The sequence below is a fragment of the Pundamilia nyererei genome, unplaced genomic scaffold (genome assembly GCF_000239375.1).
Source record: "Pundamilia nyererei isolate P.nyererei 1_Seehausen unplaced genomic scaffold, PunNye1.0 scaffold00016, whole genome shotgun sequence".
In the NCBI taxonomy this organism is placed as follows: Eukaryota; Metazoa; Chordata; class Actinopteri; order Cichliformes; family Cichlidae; genus Pundamilia; species Pundamilia nyererei.
In genome coordinates, this window is record NW_005187417.1 from 2,332,009 (window position 1) to 2,344,897 (window position 12,889).

The 12,889-nt window shown below is 41.2% G+C and overlaps 1 protein-coding gene across 1 annotated transcript; it reads right to left on the reverse strand.

Annotated features, from left to right (window-relative positions):
* Positions 1-50: 50 nt before the first annotated feature.
* LOC102211832 (complement component C7-like) lies at positions 51-9,086 on the reverse strand. Its single transcript, XM_005725543.2, has 18 exons — positions 8,904-9,086; positions 8,720-8,772; positions 8,449-8,524; positions 6,830-6,971; positions 6,571-6,715; positions 6,211-6,349; positions 5,751-5,879; positions 5,377-5,620; positions 5,160-5,273; positions 4,889-5,055; positions 3,805-4,033; positions 3,532-3,703; positions 3,183-3,270; positions 2,939-3,071; positions 980-1,171; positions 678-774; positions 393-574; positions 51-280 (listed from the first exon to the last, which is right to left on the reverse strand). The coding sequence occupies exons 1-18, from the start codon at positions 8,967-8,969 to the stop codon at positions 105-107; spliced, it is 2,544 nt and encodes an 847-aa protein (XP_005725600.1). The 5' UTR covers positions 8,970-9,086; the 3' UTR covers positions 51-104.
* Positions 9,087-12,889: the final 3,803 nt, after the last annotated feature.

Consider the following 12,889-nt stretch of genomic DNA (forward strand, 5'->3'; position numbering starts at 1 on the left):
GTGGGGGAACTTGCACAATCGGTGGCTGACTAAATACTTTTTTGCCCCACTGTATGTACAATGTCAAAATTTTCAGAGAGAAAAAGCCAAAACCAGCATCTTTATTATTGGCAGGGATCAATACTGATCACGTTGACCTGCTCTCCAGCACATCGCCTGGCCCCCGCCTCACATTCAGTCGTGGTCACGTGAGTGCTGCCGTCACCGGAGCTAACGCAGAGTGGAGTAGAGTCTTTGGGGCATTCTGATGCATTCCTGCACACGCATTTCCTCTCTGCTTCTGCAGTTAAAAAGCACAATGGTTTTATACAGCATCCTGTCACATATACATCCTGTTTTTGGCTTTTATTTTGAGAAGAGAAAAGAAAAGAAAAAGTCTTCTATAAAGACACCTTGACAGATTGTCCCCGGCTGGCAATCCTCGCAGGATGTAAACTTCTTCTCTGGCCACCGGCAGTCGCTGTCACTGGTTAACACGAAGTTCCGGCCCATACACCGCAGAGCTCCGAGCTTACAGACATCTAGCACCATATTACGGTTTGCACGAAGTGTGGCACACAGCTGCAGAGAAGTCCTAAAAGAAGATAATACACAGAAACGGAGAGAATTTGAATTAGGTTTTATAAATAGATGGAGCATTTCCAATGTGCTAAATAAAGAAATGGACATCAGCTTACGTGCACTGATTCAGCATTTTACAGACACACTCGTTCTTTCCCAGAGTCTCCCATAGTTTACATGTTAGGCCAGAAGGAGGAGAGGGAGCTGTGGGGGCTGAGGAAAGCATACAAAAAGCAGGATTCAACCATATATTAAAGCAGATATAACGTGACAAAAATTGACTGCACCTTACCAGCCCACCACCAAAATGTAGCCAGAAAAAGTTATTGAGAAGAAAATACTGAACATATAACAGCTAGAGAGACAGAAGTCACCCTTAGAGAGCAAAAAAAGAAGAGCAAGATGAAATGTATTTTACCTGCTGTACAATGAGCAACAGCAGGAGAAGGAGACCACTGCAGACTGGGAGTGCAGATGATCTCCGACACCTCTCTGTCAATCACCGAGCCCTCGGGGCAGGACAGGGACACACTGTCTCCAATCTCATAGGCTTGTTTGGTTGGTGTGGCTACAACTAAATTGTTGAGTGAGGGAATCCCACATGTGGAACCTGGAACAGGAGGACAAAGCTTTTGAGCATCAGGGAGTGAGAATTACAACAAAACTGAACTTCCAATACAGTTACTAACAATGGAAAAACTTAAAACATGGAGATCTTTAAGGTTTTACTCAGTTCTGGGACTTAATTTTACTCCATCTTACAAGGCTGTGTAGGGTTTATGATCATGCTGTGTGCCCTGTTCAACAGGTTGCTATGTCCAAAATTCAAGTGGTTATAAAGCAGCAAGGGGGAGGTGGTAGAAATGAGGCGAAACCTGCTGGTTCCCACAAACTGTACAAAAAAGATGGGCATCGCCACCAAAGACATCACCCGTTGAAGTTCTGCTATGAAGCATCCAACCATGGTTGAGGAGCATCTCTGACTGTCAGACTGTTCATATGCTAACAAGCACTCTCATGACCTGGATTATCCTCCTTTAGGGGCCCTAGAAATGATGATCATTTACAAAATTAACTTCAACTTTTATTCAGTAAAACCTGAAAATAGCAACTGAGTCCATGCAGTCATTAAAAAAACGTTTCTTTTTGCAACCGGAGGAGTCGCCCTCTGCTGGCATTACAAAACAATGCAGGCTTCAGACGGTTCATTAATGTTGACAGCAATATCCAAAATGTAATTCAATTATCAAAGTCTTATTTAAATGATTACCCTCATTACAGATGAGAGAGTGAGAAAAAGAAAGAGACTTGGGTGAGCTACAACTTTTCTCAACAGAAACCACCTCAACCTGTCTTATGTTATGTTCTGTAGGTTTTTTACTTTCAGTGGAAGTAGCTGCATTAAGTGACTTCATCCTCACTTTGAACGCCCTTACTCCCAATCTGAGGCTTCAGGTGTACATGATCCCCGTGTCAAAAAACACGGCACCCACAGCAGAATAGAAAACAACAAAATGTAAGGAAAGTTTCTTCAATCTCTTCTGAGCAACATTTGATTCAGGACGAGCTGCTCAGATTTCACAGATATGGGTCAGCGTGAAATGGGCTGCTGCAATAGGACAGATCTGCTGACTGTCTTTTAGAAAAGAAAACACATCTGGTCGTATATTTGTTTTGATAACTGCCAAAAACACCTAAGAAAACAATTCTCACAGTCAGGATGGACAAGTTGTTGAAGTGAGTGGACCCAGGCCCCTTTGAACCACGCACAACACCAATAATTTCTGACTCTTTTATCATCTAATCAGACAGCAGGAAATTTTTATCCGAAGAAAATATCGTGGTGTCTCAACCAACAGATAAGGCAAAGTTTTGACTTGGAAATCACCTCTGCATTACCTCAGTAAGTAACAAAGCTGGCTGTAGCCATCCATTTCCCTCCTTTGCTGCACAAACCGTTTACCTTAATGCAACCTGCCTAATTGTGACTATTGAAATAAATTTAAGATGACTGCAAAAAGAAGCCTCAAAGCTCCAGAAATCTCTGAACAGGAGCACAAAATGCTCATGTGCAAAGGTGTCAAGTAATGAAGTACAAATGCATTGTTGCTGTACTTAAATAGAGTTGTCACTTTACGTTTTTGCCACCTCTGCTCATGTGAAGGAATCCGTTCATACATACTGAAGAATTCTCTCTGGACCAAAGCACTCATAAAACACCACATGGCACACAAAAAAATTACTCCATGACTCCAGACCCCTGAGTCCTGGCTTCTTAGCCAGTGGCTATATTCACACAGCAGTTTCTGGGATAACCTGATAGCAAAAGAAAAAATTATACACACACACAAAAAAATAAATAAATCACAAAACGTACTTTTACAAACCCTCGGTCCTGTAGTCCACTTCTGGTTTTCAGCACATGTTGCTACTGCATTTCCACTGAGGTAATACCAGTCCACGCAGGAGTACTCCACCGTGTTTCCAACCAGGTAAAAATCTCTGGGATTCTAGAAAAAAATGACAGGAAAGCTCAATCATCCTCAGCCTGATGGACTTAAAGAAGATTCTCAGTCCCAAACACCAGAGGTTCAGTAGCCTCAACAGCTGCTTAGCCTCACCTGAACAAATCCATTCCTGAGGTTTGGAGGAGGCCCACAGGTTTTTGGTGGAGTTACAGAAAGACTGAAGCACTGGGGCTCCATCATCCTGAACGCAAACAGTTTGCAGTTAGATGACTCTGATACTCCTAAATGAATGTAACTGGAGTGGATTAGTTTGCAATATCAAAATCACAACTTGTGGATCCAAATCATTAAGGACATTGCAAATAACCTTTAAAACCTTGAGATTGAAATGAATGAAAACTTTTGGTTTTGCTTTTTAAACTGTTTCATTTCATTTATTTATTTCCATTATATTGATTAAGTTACATTTACCAGACTAATACTTAAATAAAATGATTCTTACTGTAAATATTGGATGTCTGGGTCATCACAGGGCTTCTGTTCCACCTGCAGTCCCGTGCAATGTTGACCACCTCTGCTGGGGGCGGGGTTATTGCAGCTTCGGGTTCTTGACCTTTGGCCTCCAGAGCATGAGCCCCAGGAAGACCAGCAGCTCCAGCTGCCGTGGATCACCCCTGAAGAAAATCAGGAGAGCTTCAGTTTCCAGTTCTGTCTTGTTAGGAAAGGAGTTTGGATGGCACAAGTTCTGACCCCTCTGGGTTTTATGGCTGGTTACCTGGTTGTTCTCCAATCACAGCTCCGTTCTCGCATGCTCGTCCTGAGGTTCCCGGGCGGCAGACACAGCGACATTCGGAGCCCGTCAGCAGTGGCTGACCGTTGTTCTGACACGGCTGGCAGTGACAGGGATGCTCCTCCGCCAGGTACTCCTCTGTGGCCCTTTTCAGGTGGAGCTTCTTCAGTCCTGCACACTGCACTTCCTTAACCAGCTCATACAGAGGGCGCAGCTGAAAAAAACCCCAACACATTTAAAACAAATACACATAATCCTTCATCAAGGAAGGTTATTTATTATGAAAAGAAACCAAATTATATCTTCTTAAGTGCAAATGCATAGCTTGCAGAAGCCAAGCCTAAACTCTAAACAACATTTATAAAGGCAACTCTGCAAAAGATCACGTCTCACTTCACTGAATCCAAACTCTAATTTTTCCCTTCCTGTGAGTCTGTTTGAGTTTCTGCCCAAACCAAAGAGTCACTTTATTTTTTTGCCTATCCTGTTGGTCCACTTGATTGATCTTTATTATTGTTATTATTTATTTATCTATCATATTTTAAGTTATTACAGAATGGACAGATATGGATGGGGGATGGAAAGGAAGAAAGCAAGAAAGGTGGGAAAGAAAAACAGAGGGGAAGAGGGACAGTGAGAGAAGACACTAAAAAAAATCCTCTCGATCACCTGATGGAACAAAACAGAAAAAGAAAACGAGCAAAAAAGAGAACAACACAATAGGGAGACCACAGCAACAACCTAGATAAGTAGAGTAACAGAGTTTCTGAGCAGCATGCAAGACCGACAGCGCATGGTATGCTTTGAGGCAGCAGCCAAGGAAGATATAGTGTGTGTCTATGAGCGCCTGCGTGCACACCTGTGTTTTCAAAAGGTTTCTCCATGTAACTATCTGCTAGAAGCTGTGGAGAACCATAGCCCTGCCCCCGAGGGCATGAAGCAGGCACGAGTATGGTGAGGGGAGATAGGCCCCCACACCTGGAGGGGCCTGAGAAAGAGTCACTTAACCAGGATGAAGCAGACAATAGAAAGAAAGCAAATAGATGTTTCACTCTTTTCACTGTTATACCTTCTGGTTTATGACTTCAGGGAAGTCTTTGACAGATGAAGCCCAGTTATCGTAAACTTCTCCATTAGCTTCTGGGTTTTCCAGATCCAGAACACTCAGAGCACCAATGAGTCCTATATCTCCTCCGAACACATTGACCTTAATGGGCATCTTGTTAACACTGCTTCCTGTAGAAAGTAAGCGGAGGTTAAATCATTTATTTGGTTTCTTTGACCCTCTATGGGCCACTGCGTATGGTTCAAAAGTCTTGATATAAAAACCTTTCACCCACCGTGGCTGCTTGATACAGATTTTGTCAGTTTTTCACAGACTGTTTTGACTTTTTTCCTGAAGAAACGGCGCTTAACTTTCCTCCAACACCTCTGGTAATCTATATCTGTCGTACCTTTACAGAAAACAAGCCAGGATCAAACAGATTATCTCTAATGTGTCTGCATTATTTTAAATTGACTAAAATGCCTGGTGTCATTAATACCAAATATTCTTACTGGTAGATGCGAGTGCCTGACGGTCTAACTCCAACAAGGCTTGGTATTCGCCTCCAAGTGAGCCCTCGGAAAGGTAGTGTGTGCCATACTTCTGGAGCACCTGATGGTAGGCCGAGTAGTCATATGTGAGGGGCAGCAAGGACAAGGCCTTCCAGAAGCCTTCGGCCAGAGTCAGATACTGGGGGGCAGAGTTTTGAAACTGGGCCAGCTCCACTTTATTCTTCAGGATTATAAGTCGGTAGGCCTGGACAACAGATGTGGAAGGAAAAACTTGAGCAAGATGCTGACAGAGCCGACTGATCTGAGCCTAGGTACAGTTTGTTAATCTCATTGGAATTAAAGAAAAGACATAAACTGTATTTGTGTATACACACCTTGTTGTTAGTAACCTCCTTGTGAAACGTGCGCCGGTCGTGCACCAGAAAGGCGTTGCTCTGGATGTGCTGCGTGTAGGACCAAGAGCTCTCGTAGGATTCGTCGCTCTCGTCATTGTCTACTGTCACCTGCAGCACAAACATCAGAGTTCAGCATTTTCTAAAATCGGACGGCAGCTTGTCACATCAGCTCCGTGTTGTTCAGGCTGTCAGTCAGCTCACAGCTCAACAACTGCAGGCAATTTTCTGCAAACATTTATTATCCAACAGTTGGACAAATTCATTAGAGTTTTCCTCAAAAGACCATCATCCAAAGCAAATTTGTCACTTTGAGTGAACTTTTACCTGCAACTACTTGATGTCAAATTGAGCATTCTTTTATTATCTTACTGGGTTATTCATAGGAGTCAGCTCACCAACTTTATTTTGCATGAAAACTACAGGTTCCTGTTTGACTCACCTCAAAGTTATATCTGAGGATGTTGTGTGGCAGTCTGTACAAGACTTTATGGTCACCGCTGAACACCTTCCTACACTGCCCTCCAAAGCTTCGAGTGTTGATCACACCTGCTCTCAGTTTCCCTGTTAGCACATCATACCTGCACAACACACACACACACACACACACACATCAGTTTTACACCAAACTGCAGCCTCAAAGGCTAGCATGGAGACAAATTGTTGAGTCCAAAACTTAGAGGAGAACCCACTGAGGTTATGCAGTCTATATTCTAGACACATAAGTTAAATATTCTCCTTCCCAAAAATCATATTCTGATCTGCAGTCACATTCCTGGTGTTGGGAGCTGTAGCTACTTACCCTCGACCTGTGAAGTCAGAGTTTGGAGGTGTTTTGTCGAGGTCACACGTGGCCAGGCTGTTGTCTTCGCCGCAGTTTCGCTCGTCCAGCCCGTCCTCACAGTCCTGGTCTCCATTACACACTAGAGACTGGCTGATACACAGACCTGCATGATGGTTTCAGTAAAGAGGTTTATCCACAGATTGCAAAAAAACCCCCAAAAAATGCTGTAGAAGGAATTTTAATTATTTGCGATATTTTTGTTTACACTGCAATTTACCAGAGGTGCAGCGAAACCTGTCTCCACAGCCTGCTTCCAGTGGACATCTTTTCTGTGGGACACATGTTTGTGTTTGAGTGGCCTCTCCTGAGCACGGCACACCGCCAAACTGGGCAAACACTTCCACGTGTCGAGTTCGTACCTGTAAAAAACGTGATTAAAAACATGAATAGTCTTTTTGCACGCTAATACTGCTAGTGCACCCTATGTAAGCTCACTTGTTGGCATGGTCACATGCACTATTGAAGCTCAATTGCCTACAATTGTTGTTTATCAATACACTGCTTTGAAACCCACTTCCACCCCAGTTCTTCCTTTTAGCTAGTATCTGACTTCATAAATATCCAATCCTTGGTCACTCACTCCTGCTCTGTTTGGTGATGACCTTGCTTCTGCTAAGATAGAAACATTACTTCTCCTTTGACTGCAGTGGCTCTGACTAAACTGTAGGCATGCAAGTGTAATGAATAGATGGAGCGCTCTCACTGTGTTTCCTCTCACAGTCCTGAGGCCTTTTGTTTCTGTTGGCCTGAGGATTACACAAAGTGCAAATCAGAGTCTTCATAATGGACTTGGGGGATCAGGCATCACTGAATGTGACAAAACACTGATCTTTAAAACATCATACTATAAGGATTGGCTTTAAAGTGAAGATCAGAAAGTGAAGATCAGAAAGTGAAGATCAGAAAGTGAAGATCAGAAGAGACAGAACAAAAAAACAAACTTGTGGGGTGATCTTTGCCTATGCCTCAAACATTTTTTGCATTATGTAACAGTTTGTTTAAACTAGGGGTCAGGCAGGCAAGCCAAAACTAAAGTTTGTTTTTAAGTTCCTAAAGATATTATTCAAAAAGTAGGGCCAAATTACCCATACAGCAAGATGCATGTGTAAAAATTAGATTTCACTTCTAGTTCTCAAAGTAAAGCTAAAGTGGAAGTGCCATAAAGCTGCATCTTTCTAAAGGCCTGCAGGGGGCGACTCTGGCATCTTTTGCTGTCTAGAAATCTACGTGAAAAAAAAGGCCTAGGCTGTAAAAAGTTTCTGTATGATCTCAATAACTAGTTTTAGGCTCTATTTAATACAACATGACACTAATATTTTAAATTATCACTCCATTTAAAGCTCCTCTTCAGTAATAAGTGCTGTATAAATGCTACTCTTCAGAGTACGGAAGGGCAACTGCTGTTCGACATTTACACACGTCTTATTTCTGACTCCATTTTTGTTTATAACTGTTTCTGGCATGTGTGATTGTCAGCTTCCCCAGTCAAGTCTGGGGCTGTAGCTTTTCTCCCTCCATGCAGTGCCAATTTCAAAATTGCAGTTTGGCATTCAGTTTGAGGTTTCACAACAGGACTTCTCAAATCAGTAGTTGATTTGAGATCCCTGATTTGAGATCCCATCTTTTATATACAGTCTATGGGTTTAGAGCTGTTTTAGAACTGGAGAGTTGATTCCGAGGCACTCCTTGTGCTTAAGTGTCCTTGAGCAGGAGTAGAAACAATTACTCGTTAGAATTTACAGTGCCTCAGGCTAAAAGGCACTCTATTTACGTGCAAAGCTTTTAGCTACATGTCTCTGCTGCATGTAAGTGAATGCTGAAGCAGTTCTAATGTACCTTTGTACTTGTGCAGCCATCACACTCAGACCAGTCTCCATAAGTCCCCCATCTGCAGTTTACAGGCTGCTGACAACTGGGGATGAGAATGGGACAGTGTATTCATTGCAAAACAGTTATGTTATATTATATTATTTAAAATGAACAGATAGTAGAAAAACCTTTGATAATGAAAAAACAAAAAATCTAAACTATGATTTTTGACAAACAGTGTACCAGAGATAAGTTTAACAGCCAACAGTGTCAAAGATTTCTGCATGTGTGCACCTACCAAACAGGAGAGATGAAGGCAAGTGACAATGCCAAAGCAGCAGCCAAATTCAGCTGTGAAAAAAATGCAGGGAAAGAGTTCATTTAATGTAAAAACTCCTCATTTCATAGTAGTTATGCTCGATTAGCCAAAAAAATACCTCCCAATTATTTTTAGATATAATCTAAATTTGATAAGTGCTTACCTTCATGATGTGCTCCTCAGAGTTCAGCCGTCTCCTCTGGACTAGCACAATAGCACTCAGGCTCATATAACCAGCTGGAGAGGGTTGGAGGAGGGTTGGTGGTTTTTACTCATTAGAGTTCAGGAATTCCCACACTGAAGAAACACCCACAATTCATAAGCCGTGAACAGAGACTTGGCGTTCTTTTCCACTGCTTCCATTTCTCCACCAAACTTTGTGTCACTGTGTGTCTATTTCCAGTAAAAATATGTGATAATCCTGTTTGCCTTGGGAACAACAAGAACGGTGTGCTGTTTTTTTGTCCTTTTTTCATTGTAGGAGAAAAGCAGCAGGTACGTCACAGCTGTTTATCCTGGATAAGGCTTCCATAAGCTGAGTCAGCGTGATTTAGCCAAAAGGTCACATAGACTCATATTTGAACATTCGATTTTTTTGTTGCACAATTCATGTAGAAAAGTCCCAGGTATTAAATACTGGCATAAGTCCAGTTGCCTTCATTTCAAGTACTTAAAACTCCCGTCAGAGGTAGAACTTATACAGGCAGACTGGATTATAGCCCAGCAGTGGTCTGTCATTATGCAACAAATAGCTGCAAGAAATAGTTCAAGTCTTAGGAATTAACCAGGATTTTTACATTAATTGGTGCTAAAATGACGAAGTTGCCCTTCGGTGGTCTAAACATAATGTGTAAGGCATGATTGAGAAAAAGCAGAAAATCTTTCACCTGGTGTGTAAAATCAGTAGATCAAGAAGATATTATGTGTGAAACTAAAAAAATAGAAAAGAAAGATCACACCCAAAAATTGTAAAAGTTTGCTAATGATGTTTAAAAGCACAGTAGCCTCTATTTTTGTCAGCCTGATGGAGCATAATAATAGAAGCTGTAGTTCTATTGTGTTTCTGCCTGTGTGCACACTTGGTCCTCTAGAGGGCACTGGTTACCACTGTGACAGTAACACAAGCCTGTGCTGTAGTGGTGCTTGATGGATGCTCAGGACACAGGACTATAAATTCTTGCTCATGTCTTTTTTTTCCTTTTTTTTTGTGAAGTGTTGTCGTTCGGGTGATTAGTATTTTGAATAATAATATAACTCTAGCATCAAATGTGCTAGAGCATTTGCTCTTACTATTTTTTACATACTATACTGCTGAGTGACTGTCTGCTCCTCGTCAAATACATTTCATTGCATTGACCCTGTGCTAACTTGCATATGACAAATAAAAACTGAAACTGAAATGTCTTAGAAAGATTAACATGTTTTCTTTCCCTAAACCTTGCCAAAGTAACATGAATATATGGATTTTACACACATGATACATAAGTGAACACTCACACTTGTACAAACAGGATATTCACTATAGGCCACACAACACAGCACAGACTCACTTTGCACAGCAGACACACTCCACTTGAAGAACTACACATAGGAACCAGTTTCCCATGAGGCCTTTCAGGGGGTGACTTCCAGGTGAAATCCAGGTAACAGTTTAGTAAAATAAGAAGGCATGCATGCAACAATAAACAAAACAAAAAACTAGTATGGAGATAATTGTTAAATATTTTGGGGACGTCTTTATTGAACCTCTGTAAGTTATGCCAAACACATCTTCTTCTTCTTTCGACAGTTCCATTTAGCGGTCACCACAGCAAATCCTCTTCCTTCACCTCACTCTCTTCTTGCATCTTCCTTTGCCACACCAACCCTCTGCACGTCCTCCTTTGCCACATCCATGAACCTCCTCTGCGGCCTTTCCCTTTTCCTCCTGAATATATCCACCACCCTTCCCCTGCACATGTCTAAACCATCTCTATTGGAATAAATTCAGGATTCTTACTTTAAAATACATCAACATATGAAAAAAAGTCAACCTATTTAATGCATCTTGGTAAAGATTCAACCACATCTGCTCTTCATCCGACCAAAAACAAAGCAGCTCCAAATCATGATGATACTGATGATAATAATTTTTATGAGATTCTTTGAGTTACTGTGACTGAACTGTAAGAGCAGTCTAAGTATATACCTGGTGAGAATTTCAACATATTAAATTAACAGGGTGTTCTGTGATTTTGTATCCTCTTCCCCTGAGAGTCTAATATCACTAACAGCAGGCTTCTTTTATAACCAGAACTTTTCACCTATACTGACTGAGTTTGCGTCCTATCTCAAATATCAAAACTGCAGAATATGTGTGTGTCTCTGTGTGTGCTATGAGATCCTATATGTTACCCTCAAACCACCCAGCATGTGGAGAGTGCTGGGTGGTTTGAGGGGTGGTCTGAGGACAGGGTCAAAAACAAGCTGTAGCTGACATATGATTGGGTAAGGACTCATATGTACTGCTGAATGGAAAAGCACTGAAATGTGACTCCACAGGCTGGGAGGCATTCGCTCTGTTAGTCTACGTGTAGAGTCCAAGCTGAAGCTGAGCTTTTTTCAGCCATTTGTTAAGTTTCTCTCACAGTTTCTCTCAGCACCCACGGCAGCTACCAATTAGCTGTACGAGCTTTATTAAAAAGGTTGACTAATGCACGTAATCACGTAAATATATTAAATTGTTTAGATGATACTGTGTTATCCATTTTTTTCCAGAGCATTTTCAACATTGACAGAAAAATATTGACATTTTTTATAAAACAAATAAAGACAAATGCACATGACACACTTATGATTATTGCAAAGGACAAAAGGTGAGAGTGAAAAAATAAAAGACTAAGAAAATACTAAAAGGTTTAGTTTTTTGTAAATTTTGTAAATCAACAAGAAAAAAATTTTAAATTGGGAAGAAATAAGGCAAATGTTTTGGAAAAAAATTGGTATATTACTTACTCAAAAAAATAAAAATATATAGGGAAAAAATAAAGATCTAGCAAATTCACATGAAAAAATATGAATTTGGTCATATTCAGGAGACAAAAAGTGTCATATTTAGGAGAAATTGAGAAACACAAAAACAGCAAATTGAGAAAAAACGTGGCAATTTTTTGCATTTTGCAAGAAAAAATTGTCAATATTGTCAAATATTGACTAAATTGAATTAATGAGAACAAATGCAGATTTATTGTTAAATATGTGACAAAGTTATTAGAAAAACCTGAAAATTTCATGAGAAAAAAACTTTACAAGACAAAAGCTGCCAACAAGGCAAATTTGGGAATAATAAATAGCAAATGTCCACTTCTCCTAAATTTCCCAGCATGTTCTTCTCTTGCCCTAACATATAGGATCTCAGTATTTGTGACACCAACTCAGTACATTTAGGCATGTAGAAATGGTCAAGAGGGGCAGGCTGTTGTGTGTATTTCAGAAACTACTGATCTAGTTTTCCCACACAACCATCTCTCGAATTTACAGAGAGGATACTGAGTAAGTGGCAGTTCTCTGGGTCACAAGTCCTTTTCTCTGGTAAAAAAAAAAAAAAGGTACTTGTTGATGACAGAGTTCACAGGAAAATGGCCACACTGCTTCAACCGCAAGACATCAGAAACTCAAATAACCCATCATTACAACCAAAGTGTGCAGACAAGCATCACATCTTATGCAAAACTTTGAGGCAGATGGGCTACAGGAGCAGAAGACCACACCAGGTGCCACTCTTGTCTGCTGTGAACAGGAAACTGAAGCTACAATCCACACAGGCTCACCAAAATAGATTTCTGCTGTGACATTTGGATGGAAGGCTCAGAATTTGGCATAAACAACATGGATCCCTGGATCATTTACCAGCACAGCCTACCTGATCGTTGCTAACCTTGCCCATCCCTTTATGAGCACAAAGGAGAACACACCATGTCTCAAACTGGTTTCATGGACATGAAAATGACTTCACTGTGCGTAAATGGCCTCCACAGTCACCACATCTAAATCCCACAGAGCCATGAAGACAGACAGGAGCAAGGTGTACCTAATAAAGTGTCCGGTAAGCGCCTTCTCACTGTTTTCCGGCTGTTCTCAGACTCCACCGGTAGATGGCGCCACTCTTTG